Raw genomic sequence first — 20,958 nt, 5'->3', positions numbered from 1 at the left:
AATCTGATTGAAGTAACTGAAAAAGAAAACTGCAGTTAGTCGTAACAAAGAAAATATTCTATAAGAATAGAAAGTCATAAATAGAAATATTGACCCGAGCTAATGAATTAAACATACCGCTGGACTACGAGCGGCGGCACGAGTGGCGGGGGTTTGGTGGGAAAAATAATTCTATGGGGACGTATGAAAGGTGTCACCAAAGAGCATTGCAGTACTGGTGTCATAGGAAAGAGTCATTCCGTAGACGGACGAAGCTACGGAATATGTTCCAGTACAATAGTTAACCGCTTCCTGTCCTACCATCAGCCCTGCTATCCGCCAACCTGTTCGCTCCACGGCCCGCGACGCCGCAATGGCTGAGTAGCATTATAATTCTCTTTGCTGAGTAGCGTTTAGTGTAACTACAATTCTTTTCTTTAATTTAATTTTATTATAATTATACAAAAAGGATGCTTATAGTATTGTTAACAGTGTTAAATGCAAACTCCGATAAAATCAACGTACTCTACAATCTGAAACACTAAATTACAGTAGCGCCAAGAGAATTATAATATATAGTCATGCGCCTTCTTGTTTATCACTCAAATAATAAAAAAATGCGAAATACCGTTCGGCGTTCTATATCATAAACCGCACTAGCCACGTAAATTTTCCATATATATTATAATTCTCTTTGACGTAAATCTTCTTTATAGATCCATAGTTTCGAAGTAGGGACTTGTTAACACGCTAGAATTTTGCTGAGAGATTTTGAGTATTGAACCTAACATATATTCCTCAAATTGTGGTACAGATGGTACATGATAATAACACGATAAACAATAAAGTTCATGAAAAAAAAATACGCGTGGATACAGCCATAAATAAAACATACCCATAGACACGAAACGATAATAAAAATCAATCATGGATGACATTACACAACAAATTACATACAGTATTTTACATTATATACAATGAGAAATGTTACGAGACAAAAACCCGTTCAACTGCATTATGGAACCAATGAAACGAACACGGAAACCGCTCGCCAGTATTTTCAGGTAACTATGAATTATTTATATAAACCATTATTGGCAGATGTCGGGTTCTTGCTCGGCCAAGTCTGGTTTTGATTTTAAAGAATATTTTCAAGCGCTTTTTGTTTGGAGTTTCGACATCCTGCTTTGCTTAATATGGTTTGGACTTGATTCCAGGTTTCGATTTTGGTTTAATGTTGCCAAAATACGTGGGTATTTTATTGGTAAATTAAAATAATTGTTTTTGAGTTTCGGTCTCTAATAGCATCAGACGAGCGCAGTGCAATGATATGCTTTATAAGTGTCATGAATCATCTTTAGGGCGCCTTTAAATTAGTCGCGCGACAATGTTTAATCCATTAGAATTGCCACAACACAGACGGCGTAAAAGTAAAGACTTAAGAACGAATTAAATTTGTTGCTAAGTTTCACGTGGCGACCTTTTCTCATCATTCAATGAATTTCCTATGCCGCGCAACAGTCGCGCTGCATCTGCCCGTCTAATTTGAAGGCGCTTTTATTTCTTTCTAAGCAACTTTTACATAATTATCAAGAGCATTATTCAGTTGAAATACAAATTATTTTTTAAAGATCACTTCTGTCCCATTAGATTAACAAGCCGATTATTATTTTAATTACGTCGGCAACGTATTGTTTGTATGAATTGAAGACTATGAAGACTCGGATTAGGTCGCTGGGTAGGGTTATTGTGTTCAGTATTTGCAGCGAGTCCATGCTATGGGCATTTAGTTATGCCCAGTAAGCCTACAGGCTCGTCCTACTTTATGTAGGTCTGTTTTACAATCTTATTTACTTTTTCGCCGCTTAACGTATAAATAGTTAATGCTAAATGCATTATTTTGTTTACCATTAAAAATAATAAATGGGAGCTTCATTTTTATATTTGATCGCCCTGTATTCAACGATAAGTTTACTTAGATATTGCAGAAAATGGCTATAGGACCTAACGTATTTGGCATACATGGGTGTACAATGTACATCTCTACTGATGATAGGTCTCTCAATGTGAGAGTCCGCCTGGGTAGGTATCACCGCAATGTCTATTTCTGCTGCTAAGCAAACAAAATTTTATAATTCAAGGTGTTGGATGGTGTTTCTATTGTTTATGGGCGGTAAGGTCGCTTACCATCAGGCGAGCGGCAATCTCGTCTCATCATGCAAAGCAATAAAAAACAAATACTTGAAATAAGAAAAGAGGAATGCTGTTTGTCTAGAAATGAGTAAAGACTAGAGCATTTACTATTGCTATACAATGTTATGGAACGTTCTTATTAGTGATACAATACAGGCAAAAACTCAGTTTCCAAAAGTATTTCCATATAGTACCATTCCTGCGAAAGTTTGACGTAATGCTCAAGGCAATTCAGTATCTAGCATCTCTTTGTTTGTGTACCTCACTTCTCGTCGCCCACGTTCCTGGATCTGCTCGGTCTTATATTACACGAATACGCTCGTAGATTTGTAACAAAACATCAAGCGTGGCTCAAAGTGCGGTTCGATGAAATTTTAAAACGTTGAATGCTCGATGTTCTTCTACAAGTGGACTAGTCTATGATCACCTTAAATTTGTGACTTGTCACTTAATCCTAATTTTTAGGTCACAGTAAACGTTCTCGAAGCACGAAAATTGTCCTGGACAAATCCTCATTCAGCAAACTCCTACGTCATAGTTGTGATAGGAAAGAAAAAGCAGAGAACTGGCGTTAGAAAACATATGTTGGAACCATTTTATAAAGAGGTCTGTTCACTTTTGTTATCTTATGTAAAAAGGAGTACGTACTGGATTTGACCTATTTTTATTATTTTAGTCGCTAGTTTATGACCTAATGAAAGGGATTTCTTGGGTTCGATTCCCAGGTAAAGTAACGTTTCTTCGAACGTGACTTACTTTAGTATACAACGTTTAGAAGAAGTTAATAGCAGTCTGTCAGCCGGTCGTAAAAACGAATAATTTCTGAAATTTGCTCGGACTGTAGATTGCATCGCACCTTCATTAGGTTGTAATAGAGTCAGATAGAGTAACTTCAACTTCTTTTATCCACAATTCCTTAATCCAACAGTACTTCTTATTCGAGTTATACGAAAGCATCAAGAATGTGCAAGAGCAGAGCATCTGGTTGGCAGTGATGGAGCCGCGATGCTGCGCGCCGCCGCGGATGGTAGGCGAGGCCAACATTGACCTCGGTACTGTGTGGAAACAGCCTCGTGAGTCCACCAGCAACCTTCGACTTTGTTTTAATATATTATAACTGGGGACGTAGCGAAGATACATTTCTAAAATCGTTGAAGCTGATAGAACACAGAAAAAATATATACGAATCATATATCCTATCGATAAATCTATAGAAAACTGTAGTAGCACTGGGGTAGGTATTTCTTTGTATAATGTTTTGTTTTTAATGATTACAAGTGAACAAACTCTAAAAACTATTTTCCGTTTTCCACGAGTTCTAGGGAAATGTTATTCCCATTTATAAAGTTAGCGTTAACGATTGTAGAAAAGCATATTAGCTACAACCCCGGATCGGTCTAGAATTTTTAATCCGAGGTGAACTTAAGGCTAGTTATAGCGATGCATAATCGTTATTCTTTCTGCCAGCTGAATGATAATACTAGAACATAATATCTAGCTTAATCGAGCAATTAATTGAGTTAGTAGTTAACTTTTCTTTTATTATTTTGGCATCAATCATTATCTTACAAACTATGATATGTTACAATAAATAATTTACAATAGATCTATACTGCCGAATATTTACTATTTTAGATTTCGTACTTATTAATTTGGAACTTTCCATAGTCGAGTCGTAAATATAAGTATATTTTATTACAAAATCTTATTATATGATTATAGAAGTTTCAATCTCTTATATTTTAGGACAGTAGTACTATGTATTTTTAATAGCAATAGTTTATATTTTATACAAATGTTTACTATCGCGTGTCGTATTTCCCACCGCGTATTGAAATCGTATTGGAATTAGTTATACTGTGTGGACCCGGAGGGAAATTATTTTAATAAATTAAAATGTATTTGGTGACACAGTTATTTTATTTTCAATAATCTGTTTTGGGCATTGTTATGAGGTTTCATATTTTTATAGCAATTACTACGTGTTTTGATGATTGCTATGCGTTTTCTGTAAGGCGCATTAAAATATGGATCCACATACCTATTTTATTAATTAAGTAACCGTCTCATTCCCAAACATTGTCCACACCCATTATAGTTGTGCAATGTTTTATCCACTTTAAGTGATATTTAACGCCCGAGAAAGGAAAGAAAAATGCTTATGATGCACGACAAACGAATACAAAACCTATTATTGAGATCGTAAATATCTAATTTAATTATACTCATGGATAACTCCATCTACTAAACTGTTAAAAGTGCTTGCACATTACAGTAACGATATTATCGAGGTATGATCGACCAACATTAATAAAGAAACCTAACTGCTACGCAGTGAATTGATAGTTCGTATGTAAATAAGTAAGTCCTATGTATTTCTAGTATCCCACCGCCATGCCTATTTGGCTATTCCTCGCAAATATGTTATTTGTTGTTTTTAATAACTGGCTTATTGACAAAATAAAAAAATATTATGTTTATTATTAATTATAGTCCAACTTTACTTTGATCGGTATATTCGGAGATCGGGCCGTAAATAAAGATAGAGATTGAGAAATCTGCATTGAAAAAAGCTAGGTTTAGATTACCATGAAAAATTGCAGAAGCAAGATTTTTTACTGCGTAAACAATAGGGTACCGGACTCATTTTTGTTCTTTACTATTATCAAATATTTACGTTATATAAATTATAACACAAAAGGAATTATTAAAATCCGGTAAAAAATCAACAAGTTATAAGTCTTTAAATTTCGGTGGAAAGGGTAGTTAACAAGAAACAGAAGAGACAAAATATCCATATGTGACGTCATCGGGAATTACGACGCGTGCGAAAGAAAGAGATGAAGCGATATCCCCACATCGTGCCCACTTCTGCACGTTACAATATTTTAAATATGAATTACTCGCTCATTTTTTAACCAATTTTTATGCTGTTTTCGCAGACGTGCTTCTTTTTCGTATTAAAAGCCATTACATACAGAATAATGCACAAAATCAAGCATAGGCCGGTCCCCTATTACGGCTAGCTAACTCCTGCGAATTTTGAAGTTTTCAAGACTTGCTATAAGACTCATATATTGCTGCAAGAACTTGCTAGGCTTAACTTAGCTTTATGATGTTACTTTTAAGATCACCAAGTGTTCCACAAATGGGCGCAGTTGAGCGTACCCCGAGACCCTGCGGCGGGAGTGGTCGGGTTTCTGAAGGTTGATATTTCCATAGTATTCCGTGGAGATGTTCGCATGATGCCAGTTATGAACGAAGACAATATGGAAGAGTTAGTATTTTAAACCAAGGGGTACATTCATAAAAATAATAGTTATGAAATACCACAGTTATGAAGCTGTATTATTGAAATCAAAGTTTAAAAAAAAATATAGTGCATAAAATCTTACAAATAATCGTAACTATTACACAAGTTATGGCGCAATTTTATCTTGATTTAGTTTATAATCATATTGTGAAAGTTTTAATACAGTTTCCGGATGGGGTTTCTTCCCAAGTTACAGTATTTTAAAAGCAATTGAAATTTTAGGGCACAACTTGGAGTGTTGAAATTTATTAAATTGCAGCGAAGTAAGTTTTCTTTTTTTCTCTGCAAAATAAACATTTTAGCAGTGAAAGGCTTGGATTTATTTTTGCAAGTCCCTCGTTCCATTTTTTAGCCAAAACTTATATATTACCTAATACTTAAATGTATATACTTACTTAACCATATATACTAATCTATATATATATATATATATATAAATCAATCCCTACTTCCCTTGGTCACGCTATCACGCGTGAACGGCTAGACCGATTTCACTATTTTTTTGTGTTTGTTATTGTCAGGAGAAGGTTCTTATGAAAGAAAAAATTCAAAAACTTGCGCGGACACTTAGAAAAGTAAAGAAAACTTAAGGACAATATTAATTTTACATAACTGTCAGTGGTTTGAAATAACTGTCAGCGATAGACAGAATGCGCGCTCGAATACATAGTAAAGAGAGGACAACGTCTGTCGGGTCAGCTAGTATAATATATAAAAGAATCCCTATTTCCTTTGGTCATTGCATCACCCGGGAACGGATGGAACAATTTCGCTAATTCTTTTTTTGTTGTGTTAATTCTTGTCAGGAGAAGGTTCTTATGAAAGAAAAAAATAAGGGAGTTGAGCGAAACATCAGAAAATTAAAGAAAACTTAACGACAATATTAATTTTACATAACTGTCACTTGTTCGAAATAACTGTAAGCAATTGACAGAATGCGCGCTGCAAATATCGTTTAACACAGATGGATCGGTTGGTAATTCAATATTAACGTCTGTCAGGTCAGCTAGGATAAAAGTGATAATAATGAATTTCTCAGAAACCTCCTGTTACCTTCGGGGTCTGAACAACAGCGCGCCAATTACATGATTACAATACACGGAGCGTTTGGGATGCCGCGTGGTGCGGGCGAGAAACACGGCAAACTGCCCAGCACATTCGCAAGGGTCACTTTCTGTGGACTTATGGTAATTTCTCTGGCATCATAGATTTTATTTATTAATTAATGATCAAATTGCTCTTGATATAAACGACGGCCCTTTCAAAGTAGTTGTATTAGACCCATGACTGATCAAAAGAATTTCGAATGATGATGGAAAAAATTGATAAAATGAATATTTTATGAATTAATATTTAAATACGAACTCCAGCAATAGAGGAGGCTCGTTCTAGGTGCGGAATATTGTTCATATACAAATCTGTGAAGTATGCATAAACACCGAGATGGGTTCGTTAGAATAGTCTGAGAAATAACTATAGATAACCAAAAATGTCAGTGACCAGATTTCTTTGTCTAAAATTTCTTAGCAAAATACGGCCAATAAATGAAATTTATCAATCACTTCTTAGGCCAAAACAGCAGTACAGCCACGCACATGTAATCCAATGTACAACGAGCAGATATCTATGGTTGAGATGTTTCCAAACATGACTCATCTCATTAATATCGACGTGTGTTCTGGAGATGGCATGAGCAGAGTTCTCGGAAGCACGCGACTCAGCCTCGAGGAAATATCTCACGATGGGGAGAATGGTGAGTGCCTTTGTTTGGAAATGAAAATAAGAACGCCTTTGGAAACTGATTAAGGTTGTATAGATGCGGTTTTGGAATAATGGATGAATAAATAATTAGCGAACCAATCGATGAGTGTTGTCCCAATAGGTTCTCTTAAATTTCTAAATTACTAAATTATTTGCTTGATAAAATTTATTTCATGAGCACATTTAAGTTCTATTTTAATTATTGATGGTTATAACTTCGTATGATAAGCATGTACAAATAATAATTACTTAGTTTGCAGTTATTGATGCGATCGGCAGTGATTATAAAAAGCAATTATAATTAATAAAAGCATAGTTTCAACTGTAAATTCAGATATTTGTTCAATAATACACGTTTTCCTGAGTGAAGATGTTCCGGAAAATTCACTTACAATGTGATGTTATGTAATGTGTTAAACATGGCCTCTACCTACGCCTGCGGGAATAAAACTCGTGATTGTAAGACAGTGGGATGGTTTATAGGATTCCTTCCGACTTTTGGCCCATCTCTCCTCCAAATGTACGGCCCCGGGAACCAAGGTGGTGATCCTGGTGCCTGTTATAAGGGATCATTACTCGTTACCCTTAAAACTGAAGTGCCGTACTATCAACAAGCCATTAGGAGTACTAGCGTCGAACCAGTTGCTCCGATAAAAAATGTAATTGTACAAATATATTTTTTTTTAAGTAAGATAATAATATCTTCTCTACAATAGTCCTTTTACCTTCGAGCCCTGCCTTTGGTTCTATTTTCTTCATAAGGAAATACAAAGAGAGTACTTTATGGTCTACTCATCCCCACTAGAGTAATGTAACTTAAAGAGGCATCTACGTATTGGAACCAAATAGCAAGCCTTGCAAAGGGACCGACCTTCGTGCCCTGATTACCCGTAGGAAAGATACAGCATAAGAATCTTTACTTAATTAATATTATTTATCACCAAGACTTATGTGTAAGTGATTACATGTAAAATGAGAAATCTAAACACACTAGCAGAAGAAGAATTTAAAGAAAGTAACTTTTGATACCTATGTCATTAAAGCTCCAAATTCATCATCATAATATAGGGTTATATTGTACTAGTGATTTCGGATTAAATATTGACATTTTCGCATCTTTAGTTTCATAGTGTATTGCTTTGTTTAAATTTTTATAAGAATAAAAAATACGTAGCAAAGTATTTATTTTCTTACAGGATTGTTTATGGACTTGGGAAGACTTTTGCATATTTTGTCCTATTTTAGAAGTGTCTATGTTAGACCGCGCTATTGTTGGCAAATTGTGTGGCGTTGCCATTACTATAGGACAGATAGCTAGTGATGATATCGAGGATGAAGGTAAAGTATTAATATCATATTTTATAATTCTTTTGTTTGAGATCAATTAATCGTTCAAGAATTCTAACTCGTAATGAAATGTTTAAAATCAAGCTGAAATGATATACGTGCTTCGGTGAAACAAAGATCTCATGTACCGGGAATTCCAGCTTTCTACAGAGAATACGCTTCCCAAATGAAGGAGACTTAAATTATTAATATTAATATTGGCATTTCAGGAACCTGCTTCCACCGGCTTAGTTTATTCTGGGTATCAAATACAGTCGACGAATTTTAGCTCACTATGTGCAAATAGCATTATACATTAGTTCTACTGAGTTATAAATGTATTTTAGTATTTCTTAAAAAAACTCTTCCTTATAATTATTTTTTGTTTTCAGAATTCCTTTCAATGGTTCATGAAATAAGTAAGTACTTCAATATCTTAATGCTTACATTGAACTGGAGAAACTAACTCTTTTATGTTTACTTAAGGCCCTAAATTAAAAAATGCCATATGTGCAGGTTCTCGAAAACTACACTACACTGGTTCCATCGATGTGCTTAAATGTCGACCAGCTTATGGGTATTTGGATTTCACGAATTCGTATCCAGTGCTGCAGCAGGCGACGCGTCTCCCCGACCTGAGGTTCCGGATGTTCAGAAACAATATGGTGCACGGCATTGTCACTGATTTGGTAAATGGCTTTAATATTTTATTTGAAGAAACCATTTCATTATAATTATTGTGGCCTATTTTTTTTATACTTTTGTTCCTTTTAATACAATGTTTGGATGCGACTCACTTAGTGTAATTTTTTTTTGGTGAAACACTAATCTTCTATGCAACAGACAGTTTCGACAGTTTCAGCACTTATCGTTTTATTTAAGTTTTTTTTATTGTTTTGAATGACGAGACGCGCTTGCCTTTATACCTCATATTACGACCGCGCATAAACAGGGCCCTTATTCTGTATGATAGTGTAAACGCGTAACGCGGCCGTGTCATGTTATCTCCGAGAAATGTGCGTGGAATGGTATTCTGTAAGCCAAATTTCTATAGTCCTAAACATGACGCGTTGTGTTACGTGCTTGTTACGCACTGTTAAAATAACGTGCGGAGTAGAGAATAAGGCCCCAGTAGAAACACCGTCCAACTCCTTAAATTACAAAGTATTGTATGGTATTCAACTGCGCTCGCCATCCTGAGATATGAAATCTGAAGGGTTATTGTGTCCAGTAGTTATACTGGCTACAATGTTCTTCAAACTATGACTACACACTGCTGCTTGGCGGTAGAAATAGACATTACGGTGGCACCTACTCAGGCGGGCTCTCACATGAGAGACTATGAGAGACCTACCACCGTATTCGGTAAAGAATGACATGTGCGCGGTGCCTTAACCTATTTTATATAATTCAGGAAGTGGCTCTGGAAGATATAGAGCGTCGGCTTAAGAATTCCGATTACAGCACACCCAATGATCTTATTATCGCACTTAACAAAGCCTTGGATGATGCAGCGGACAATATAGTGAAATATTTAGATATAATACAAGACCATATACATGCTTCTAGTAGTTATGACCTAAACAGGACATGCACTGAACTAGATCAAAAACAAATGGCTTTACAAAAAGAAGAGATGGTAAGCTGTAAGAATTTTATTATTGTATTTATTTTATGCAATATAATATTATTTAGGAACAAATGTAATTTACAGTACCCACAGTTGTCATTATAAAAATTTTAACATTGCTTGAAAAGATATAGAATTAAAAAAAATCTTCATTCCGTTCTTCAAGCTACTGAATAGTTGAATATAGTTATTCGTCTTAATCTAAGCTTGTCTAACAGTAAAATCTTTCTACAAACCTGGAGCAGTGGGTACCACTACACATTTTAGATCACTTTATTGTATAACATCATATGTACAATAATAAAATAAGGCTCAAGACATCATCTAAATCTTCAATTTGTCACAACAACTTTTCTTAATAAAACATGGCACAGGTTTATATTAAGATTTTACTTAATTTTGTTCCTTATGTATTTAAAATTTAATTATTTATTATTTTAGGAAAAGGTATACCGACAAATTACTTGCAGAAATATATGTGAATTTACCGATAATGATGATAATTTAAATACATTCAAATATAAAAGAATTTGCTCTCTCAGTCCTAGAAAAAGAGTCAAGGTGTTATTGTCTCGAACCAAGTCTTTAGCACAAGATCTGAAGCGTTTTATTTTTAAGGTAATAATATTATAAGGAATAGACTTCACACGTCTATTATGCTATGTATTTTTGTAATATGATGAAAGGAAATAAGGCCAGAAGAAATAAAAGTTATCGAAACTGTTATTACTTAATAGGTATCTGATGGATCAGCCGATATTGTAGTATGGTTGCTGAATGGTGGATCCAGAGTGGCTTACACCAAGATACCGGCGTCGGATATCATATTCTCAGACATACCCAAACAACGTGGTCGATTTTGTGGTCGTCTGCAAACTATTTATATGAAGGTGACACTATTTGTATTTATGAGTACTCAATAACATGTCCAACTTTTCTCTTGGTCTCACTATTTGTATTTATTAGAACTGAATGACGTGTCCAACTATTCTTTTGTCGCTGCTCTGGTGAGCTGTGAACCAGTAGGTCTTCAGTTGAAATCCTCAGGCCGAGTACACTAGAATTTTTGTAACCCAATTTACCCGAGAATGGAAAAATTTTGCTAAACTGAACTGAAAAACTGTCAACTTTCAGCCGTTAAAATGTCCGAAACATAGTAATAGCCTCAATACCAGTTGCTTTTGTTCTGCTGGTAAAATCGAGCTGTTACTCTGGATGGGTCTGTACAAACAGATATCAGCTTTCGAAACGTATGTTCCTACTGGATATAAGATTAAAGTTAAGGAAAATGAAATGTGCCTAAAGGCGACCACAGTGGTTAGTATATACCATTTATAACTGAACAGGAAAGTCCTACGGATATATGGGGCCTCAAACAATTTGAAAGGTCTATAAAATTTTATAATCTACAGTGAAATAATTTAAACATGACATAATTGCAGGGGTGTAATTTAGTTTTATATAAAATTCTCTACAAAAATTGTAGGAAATAATGAGGAGTTCTAAAATTAATTAGAGCATATTTCATATACTCTGCTATTATCTTCACCTGCCTACCAAATTAGTACAAAGTTTAAATAAAGAAAAATGTGTACATATCGGTCGTGTACCTATTTTATCTGTCTATTGTCTACTAAGAAATTTATCTCAAGTTTTGCAACGGCAAAGACAATTTCTAAAATCTATCGAGATTTCCTCTAATTATAACTTTTAAAAATACCAAAGGTCTAAGACTTTATCGAAAGCGTATGGCAACTGATGTAATGCAGCTCTTTAAAGTTTGCGTACCGTTGTAAATCTCAGTGAATATACTGAATTTGTTTATTCATTCAACACGGTGATATTTTTAACGATGTCGTCGAAGATTTAAAGTGTAAATCCCCATATTCATTAAAAGTTGTTTAAGTTGTCGCCTTCTTCTTGTGTTAAGTTTTCTTTTATGTTGGAAGTAGCTGAGGCATTTTTAACGATACGAAAGTTACAAGTGCACTTATTAAATATTAATGTTAGACGAAGAAAACAAGTAGGAGGTGCAGGTCCTAAATTTTAATCTCTAATAAGACACAAATTCCTGACTCCAGGCTATAGTTGTATTACGTGCGCGGTACGACACTGCTCTGAAGTCTCGGGTTCGAATCCCGGGTCGGGCTTTGTTGAGCTATATTCGCTTCTCAATATTAGCCGAGTCAGGAATTTGTGCTATATATGGCCATAGCTCGCCCTTTATTATGTCATGAAACGGAAGACACAAGCCAATAGTTGTTGCATTGGGTGCACCTCTGCCTACCACTTCGAGTTTAAGGCGTGATGCTTATACAAAACGTATAAGATGTTCTGTTAACGTCTAGAAATGCTTAGGTAAGACCGTATTCAGTAGTGGCCTTTATGTGGGTCATAATGATTTGCAGATGCTGGAGTGCCGTCTGTTTGTGTACCAAGCGAAGTTGTCGAGCTGCGTCGATAACATGTTTACCCACACTTTTGTCAGAATTAGTGTTATGAATGCTGTTAAAGAAACCAAAGTTAGTATACCGTCATTTGAATTGGTTAAGGTTGTGGTGACTATGGTATCCAGATAGCGATCTTCTCACAAAAGACCTAGAATCCATCAAAGTGGCTCGCGTATGTCGTATTTCGAGATGAGCCAGTTAGCTGTTTTCAAAATTGCATAATTGTGTCAATAATCTTTTCATTCGATTCTATCTGACCTGTACTCCTCTAACTATAAGCTATAGTTGGTCATTCTGCCGTCCCAGTACAAACAAAAATTTAAGCCAAGTCAATCGCTGGTAATTCAAGGTGTCACAGAATTCAGAAAATGGATATATTATTATAGTTTAATATCATTTCGCCGAACTCAAATCATTTATCAATTTAATTAACGGTTCTAATTGCAACGTTCGATCCGTTTGTTAAATAGTTCAATATTAATGTTTACTTGAGTTTTTACTCAAAGGAGACATTTGATAATAGGCCTCTTATTGTTGTGCAATACGATATCTTTTGTTTTACCACATCATAACAGGATTACATTAATAAATAGCATAAGGGTCAATATGAATAACTATGACGATTCAAATAAAAAAAAATGGAATTAGAATATTTCCCAAATTGTTCTTGTTGGTTCATTAATTGAGTAGTATGAAATTGTATACTTTGATATAATATGTATTACGGATGATTAATACATGAAAATAAAAACGTGGATGCAAAAATAAAACCGCTGAATATATTTTTTCATGCATTATTTAAAAAATCTATTTGATATTGATGGAACAAACAGTTTAATGTTTTTCTGTTACATTTTAAACTCAGTTAGTACATTTGGCGTGATATGCACACGAACTTTTAAAGTAAACTACAAACAAAATGCCATTTATTTTACTTTACATCACTTCTCATTTTTGCGTAAGCAGATAATACACAGACAAAATCAAGTCTATTTTATATGTACATACTAAACAAAATCAGTCTTACTTATAAACTTGTTTTAGCGTTAAACGGTAGTAATTTATTTTTTATTTGTCTCAAAGTACAAAGAACAATGTAACAAATAATGGTTTACTCTAAATTATTGTACTAGTAGTGGCTATATTATCGTGTAGCTGGTGCTTAAATAGGAAAACTTGAATTTAAGGTAGGGCAGCTGTGGTTACACCTAGAGCGGAAGTAACAATGTCAACAGATCTGATTTGGTAAATCGATTTTTGGCTTTCTTGACTTGTGAACATGAGTCAGTTTAATATTACGTAATTGTGAGGGTAATATACAGATTGTAACTAAATTCCCTTAAATATCGAAAGGGGGTTATTCCATCTATCAATACGAATAATTCTTACTATGGGACCAATCTCCAAATTGTGAAATAAAAAACCCACTGCTTCATATATTTTGATTGAGATATATATAATTTAGTTGATTATTAAGGTAGGGCGTTCATATTTCAAGGTAGGGCATTGCCCCACAATGCCCCCCTAGCTACGGCCCTGGCAACCTTCCATTGTCACTAAATTTAGTTTATATTATTAGACCAGAATAGTGATTAGGAATTTATGTACGTATGTATGACATTACAAGTGCACGTTTCAGGTCTTTTACTGCTCCATTTGCCACGCTTGTGTTTTTAAAAACTGGTAAATAGTTTGATAGAAGCAAACATATTGTTTTTCCGAAAACCAAAACGTAATTTAAAAAAATACCTAATAAAACAATGGCCCTGTCTATGGCTTAAGAAGACTTTTTTAAAAAGATGTATTTGCACATAAGTTCTTTTATAATGTGCCCAAGGATTGCTGCTGGCTGGATATATTTTGGTGTGTTCACTGTTATGATAAAACCTAAAATGTTACCCAAGTAACTTTGTCACGCCCCGAGATCAGTCTGTGTACATTCGGTTCGAACAGATCGACATAATTATGTCGATTGGCAAATAGTAATGATGATCTCTGGTTAGTCGGCATTCTATTTGGGCCCTACTTCATTAGGTGCAGTGAGATTACTGTGCCGCGCCTAGAAAAATAGGCTATAAAAGAATATAAATAATAGAAGTTCGACACATTCGAGGTTAGAAAAAGAAATGTTTAGCTGGTTGTAAGTTCTTGGTTAGTATTTAAACTGCTGTTTTAACTATGAAACCGCCCATTATGTAACCATATATTTTATTTGTTATCTTCTATATTTTATTGGTTGCGCAATAAAGAGTTCTATTATTATTCTTATTCCATTTTAAATGAAAATCGGCATCACTTGTTAGTGCACCTCGCAAAATTACTTGACTGTTTGAAGATTCATAGTAATGCAATACCTTGAGTGTTTTTCCACGCTAATTGAATACTCAATAAACTTTCGCGCTAATTGTGATAGTTCAGTTTTATATAGAGTTCGAAAACAAATTAGTTACGACAATTATAATACACAACATAAGACACCACGGTACTAATAGTAGGTCTCTCATATGTGAGACTCCGCATGGGTAGATACCACCGCAATGTCTATTTCTGCCGCCAAGCAATAGTGTGTAGTCACTGTTGTATTCCGATTTGAAGGACATTGTAGCCAGCAGTGGCGAGGCGTCCATAGAACCCGATTCCTACCGGCTTCCCTTTTAGGTTTATTTACTTCCGTCCTTGGTTTTTTTTTGTGTTAAATTGGCCGCAACGTGTTACCTAAGGCCAAGTATTTTGCATCGGGTTACCTTTTGAAAAATGTCACCCATCGCCCAGTGTAGCCAGTGTAACTGCTGGACATAATAAGACTTAACATCTCGTGTCTCAGGATGGCAAACGTAGTGGAATACCAAACAATACTTTGTAATTCAATGTGTTGCATGGTGTTTCTGCTGTTTATGGGCGGTCGTATCGCTTACCATCAGGCGAACGGTAAGCTCGTCTCGTCATTCAAAGCAATAAAAAAACGTTGTAGTTTTTTTACTCACATAATTTCTGTCATAAACGTCAGTTTAGTTAGGAGCACTATATACGCTATAAAATCAAATTTTCTGTCTATTTATATACGATTAGCTGTCGAATACTTCAAACATGCTTTTAATAACAGGCCCAAAACAAGTATTTGTCTGTTTTCGACGTCAAAAAGTAATTTCGAGGAATGTACGACAAAGATCGCAAATTAAACAGCTCACAGTAGAACAACTTTGATTTTGTCAAAGGGAATTGCACGAGGCTTTCCTTTATTCGTATTCTGAAAACATCTGGCCTGCCTCGTTGTTGTTCACTGCTAGAAGCTTCGTCATTAGGAAAGTGTGTTTTTATTATTTTAATTGCGAAACAAACCATATTTGTTGAAATGTCATGCCACTTATAATTCCGATTTATTTTCAAAGGGATTTGGTTTTATAGTTGCGTATTTAATGCAAAATTAAACAGATAATTAAAGTGAAATTGTATTTTACTTGCCTATTAATTTGGCGTTTAACCCCGAGAATGTTTTGCGTAAATGTATATTACTAATTGGTACTACGGTATAAGTTGCAAAATATTCTATGAGGTGTTGAAATATTAAATTATCGTTTTAAACTGAAAGTATAAATAATTTATTTGTAAATATAAATTTATTTTAGAATGGCTTTCTATTTTTATATAAGAGATTTACGTCGCAGCATCTCTGGAGAGTCTGTCACACGGGAATTAAATCTTGATCTCTCATAAATAAAATAGATCGTATTCTACATTAGAAATGAGGAGATCCGTAGAAGAACGAAAGTCACAAACATAGCCTATCGGATTAGCATGCTAAAGTGGCAGTGGGCAGGGCACATAGATCGCAGAACTAATGCCCAATGGGGCAAGAACGTTCTGGAGTGGAGGCCACTAACTGGCAAGCGCGACGACGGATGTCCACTCACGAGGTGAAGAGATGACTTCATAAAAGTCGCAGGAGTTCGCTGGATGCGGTCCGCTTCCAATAGGGCGATCTGGAATTCTTTAGGGGAGGCCCATGTTCAGCATTGGATATCCTGCGGCTGATGATGATGATGTTGATGATGTATTCTACAAAAAAAGAAAAACGTACTTTTCAGTTAACGCGGGAGAATATCATTTTAACACAGATTAATTAACTAGTGAGTTCCCGGTTTTTATATTGAGGCCATCTGTTTCACGACCCGCCTCTCAGTTTTCTGGAGTAACGGAATAGTATAACTGCTGTAAAATAAATACTATTACATTACATTTAAGACAGTTTTTAGAGTTGATTTTTGAATCTTCAGCAAATCATCAATTAAAATATAACCTGACTAAATAATAATGTGAGAGAAATTGACAACTTTTATACAAATGTAGTTTTTATTTGGTGATGTTAGAATTTATAGTCTAAAATCTTACACATATTAACGTATAAGATTTAATAGACAATTGAAAAATTGGGCCTTAGTCAAATTAATTTATTATGGTTTTTCAGCTAATGCAGAAGTCTCTAGCTCCAGTATGGAATCAATTGTTAAAGATTTACCGAATGATGTTCACGAGTCCAGAGAGGATGGCCAGCAATCCCACCGTAGCTACTGTTGAGGTTTATGATACTGATGATTCGGTAAACAACTTTTTAAATCATGACCAACGTTTACTAGCATTTATACATTATTGATGACGATGGCAATCGATTTTTCATAACCGTTTATAAAATTTATGGATGTTTCGACTCGTGCTTTTGTGGGTTTTTAGTTTATTTTTCGACAATTTATATTTTTTATTATAAGTCTGTACAAGTATTCGTATTCGAATTAAAATGCACCCAAAAGTAAGGTGTCGTGAAGTTATTACATATATTTTTAATTTTGTAGGGTAACGTGGATTTTATAGGACGTTGCGACATCCAGCCCGTTGTGGATGATAGACATGATTATGAACATGCGCCAAAATTGCAATGGCTTGATATACACAGAGGATCTGAATGCACGGGACAACTTCTAATTTCGGCACAGTTATTGCAGGTAATAGCTGCGACCGCTGAGTACCTATTGCATTAAAAGTAAATAAAGCGTATATTTCTCTAAGAATAAGTTCCCTAACCGTCGTAAATATTATAATAATCGAACGTAAAGTTAGTCTAATAGCATTAGAGAAACTAACGTAAAGAGTAAGGTTGGATTCCCTGAATAGGGTACCGGACTGATTTTTGTTTTTAACAATTATCAAATATTTACATAATATAAATTATAATACAGAAGAAATTATTAAATCCGGTGAAAAATCAACAATAATGATTTCTTATGTTTACGCGAATGTTAGACATTGAAATTAAACTAATTTTCGGATTCTATCGCGGTGCTAGTATTTTATTTTCTCCCGACATCAACAAGTTATAAATCTTTGAATTTCGATGGAAGGGGTAATTAACAAGAAACAGAAAAGAGACGAAATACCCACATATGACGTCATCGGGAATTACGACGCGTGTGAAAGAAAGAGATGAAGCGATATCCCCACATCGCGCCCACTTCTGCACATTATAATATTTTAAACATGAATTACTCGCTCATTCTTTAATCAATTTTTATGCAGTTTTCGCAGACGTGCTTCTTTTTCGTATTAAAAGCCATTACATATAGAATAATGTACAAAATCAAGCATTATGGTGCAAATAATCTATCGTTGCCCTTAGACTGTTACACTGTAGTATTAAGCATAACTATATAATAAAGGTTTTAATATTTAGTCGTACAGTAGACAAGATGAGGTAACCAAATAATCCGATTACTAAAACTGAACCTATATTGGTTTTGTTTTAGTGCCATCTATTGGCTTTAGTGAAAACAATTTAGCGTTTTCACAAACCCAGCGTACTAGGAGCGTTTTGTTAATAAGCTAAGATTCTCATACTATAGTTACTAGATGTCGCTATAAAATAAATCCTTTTCATTATATGCTGTTGATTTTAAAACGATAAATAGTGAACTCAATATAATGATACATCTATAAAAACTACCTTAAAATACTCCATGATATCCTCAAATCTAATAAATTTTTGTTCAATATTTTTAGCACCTCTTTATTTTTTATCCTCCAACCTAATAAGAAACGTGCAAGGAATATATAAGTAGCAACTCAAAACCGACAATGGAGCAACAGAGTGGATAAAGAAAGAAACTCTCCCGATCTATAGTTTGCTTCTATATGTTTTTTTAATATAACACACATTTACCACCATCATGTCACGACTGCATCGGTGGTGTAATTGTATTACGGTACAACTTCAGTGCTGAGGTTTTGGGTTCGATCCCCGGCTCGACAAAATGATATCAAGCCTTTCTACTCAGCATCAATTCAGAGTCTGGAATGTGTGCCCGATATGACGCTAGGCTTGATCCACCACCACATCCAGGGAGGGCCTACACTCAGCGGAAAGTGAGAGCACTAGCTGCGCTTTTGCCTTTGGCAATTCTAAATGCTTTTAAAGCTCATATTAATGTAGATACCTACGTTTTTTATAACGTTTATTAATTTGTATCACTATCACATAGCCATGGAATGCAATATCATTTGCTTATTTTTATTTAAAGAAAAAAAAACAAATAATGTAATACCTTACCAACAATTTAATTATTATGTTTCATTTCTTTTAATATGTGTATTTCAAGACAATGTATTGGTAGAGTGAAAGATTCAGATTTCGCCACTAGATAGCAGAGATTTGTCGTACACGTTCTTTATGAACAAGGTGTATTTTATGCAGAACTTATTATTATTCAAAATAAGAGTACTAGATGGCGCTGTTATTGAAACAAACAATTTATTAAAAACTTGCATTTTTAAAAGGTGCCAGAAACATTGATGAAATCCACAACTTACGGCCCTGTAGAGGAGACGTACTACATGTCTGGAACAAAAGATATTATAACCCAAGATTCGGAACATCTGGAGCCGATCCCAAACAATTTGGTTCCACATTCCTCAACTTATAAGTGATTTTTTTCTCTTAAATAAAACACAATATGAAATATACAATTTTAGTGCCAATACAACATGGATAATTACCCTCAGAATAGATTCCGCTCTGCTTTGTTTATAGTGTTAGCAAGAGTAGATTCCATTTCCAAATTAATAACGTGCCATATTTACATTCAAATAGGTATGCACTTGTAAAAAAAATAGTAAAATCAATATTTAATTTCTACAGGGTAGACGTTTACTGGTGGGGTTTGAGAGACGTGAATGTCACGCGGAAACCCTGCGTGGTCCTGCAAATCGATGAGCTCACAATCAAATCAGACATTATCATCAATAAAAAGTCTAACGTCAACTTCCCCAATGGGAGGACGAGTCTTAAGTTTGAAGCCATATTATCAGACTCCTACCGTCCTCCGCTAACCATCAAGCTATGTGATCACAGTACTTTTGGAAGGACATTGTTTTTGGGCACGAATGTCGTCAAAAACCCATATAAGTATTTGGTGAAATGGTTGCCTGAGAGTCAACGGGATTCATCTTTAAGAAGCATATCTATTACATCTTCTAATTTTTTCCCAAGTATGATTTGGAATGCAGAACTATTTTTGATGTTTTTTTTTTAATCTAAATGCTGCATGTCGGGGCTTCGATAGACGAATAATGTTATCTCATCTGATTACGATCGTAACAATTAATATTTAAATGATTACATTTTAATCAATGAAATGATTTACGAGACCACTAGACTCTAAAAATTTGAAATCTTTCTGCTAAAAAATCTTCTGATAACCGAAAATTTCTCCATAAACCTTTAAAATCAATCACAATATTTTTTTATGATAACCGACACTTTACGATTCTTTGTTATTTCAGTAACCCCAATACTTTACTTGAAAACTAATAAAACATCTGTCAAAGTCAGCAATCAGTCTCTAAACAGTATCAAGAAGAATAGTTTCAAAAATGTATCCAATTGGAGAAGAATATTCTGCAGTAAGGAGCCCGATGAAGAAGAACGCGCGTTACTACCAATATTCACTAAAGATCGGGAAAAGACAAAGCCAGTAGATGCAGTGGCAAAAAATGGAGAAGATAAAGATTGGTGGATGAGATACTATTGCTCGCAGAAGGTATGCAGGGTCATTTTGATATTACGTTAATAAAGGAAACCATCTACTCGTCTTCATCTTCGTTGAGTTTGAGCCAAAAATTATCCATTAATAACGAATATTTTCACCAAAAATCATGGTTTTAGTTTTCTGATTTTTTTTATCATTTTATAGTTTAATGCGAGTATGGCGTGAGTGAGTGTATTTCTGACTAAAAGTATGATGTTGCTGCTGCGACGAATT

The 20,958-nt window shown here is 34.7% G+C and overlaps 1 protein-coding gene across 3 annotated transcripts in view; it reads left to right on the top strand.

Moving 5' to 3' along the window:
* Positions 1-676: 676 nt before the first annotated feature.
* The window catches only part of LOC115439939 (otoferlin), a 30,654-nt gene continuing 10,372 nt past the window's right edge, over positions 677-20,958 (top strand). For 2 of the 3 annotated variants that reach the window (XM_030164022.2, XM_030164021.2), the window contains exons 1-20: positions 678-1,043; positions 2,638-2,778; positions 3,101-3,245; positions 5,302-5,449; positions 6,525-6,672; positions 7,055-7,238; positions 7,730-7,905; positions 8,443-8,584; positions 8,965-8,991; positions 9,089-9,261; positions 9,987-10,211; positions 10,644-10,820; positions 10,940-11,092; positions 11,337-11,519; positions 12,611-12,724; positions 17,118-17,249; positions 17,500-17,649; positions 19,475-19,620; positions 19,836-20,185; positions 20,480-20,736. In XM_030164022.2, coding sequence (XP_030019882.1) covers positions 957-1,043; positions 2,638-2,778; positions 3,101-3,245; positions 5,302-5,449; positions 6,525-6,672; positions 7,055-7,238; positions 7,730-7,905; positions 8,443-8,584; positions 8,965-8,991; positions 9,089-9,261; positions 9,987-10,211; positions 10,644-10,820; positions 10,940-11,092; positions 11,337-11,519; positions 12,611-12,724; positions 17,118-17,249; positions 17,500-17,649; positions 19,475-19,620; positions 19,836-20,185; positions 20,480-20,736 — 3,258 coding nt within the window. In that variant the 5' untranslated portion in view covers positions 678-956. Of the gene's footprint in view, positions 1,044-2,637; positions 2,779-3,100; positions 3,246-5,301; positions 5,450-6,524; positions 6,673-7,054; positions 7,239-7,729; positions 7,906-8,442; positions 8,585-8,964; positions 8,992-9,088; positions 9,262-9,986; positions 10,212-10,643; positions 10,821-10,939; positions 11,093-11,336; positions 11,520-12,610; positions 12,725-17,117; positions 17,250-17,499; positions 17,650-19,474; positions 19,621-19,835; positions 20,186-20,479; positions 20,737-20,958 lie in introns of all 3 variants that reach the window. The other variant, XM_030164024.2, reaches the window with a different exon arrangement.

The sequence above is a fragment of the Manduca sexta genome, chromosome 27 (assembly GCF_014839805.1).
Source record: "Manduca sexta isolate Smith_Timp_Sample1 chromosome 27, JHU_Msex_v1.0, whole genome shotgun sequence".
In the NCBI taxonomy this organism is placed as follows: Eukaryota; Metazoa; Arthropoda; class Insecta; order Lepidoptera; family Sphingidae; genus Manduca; species Manduca sexta.
This window is presented reverse-complemented; position numbering and strand designations above follow the sequence as displayed.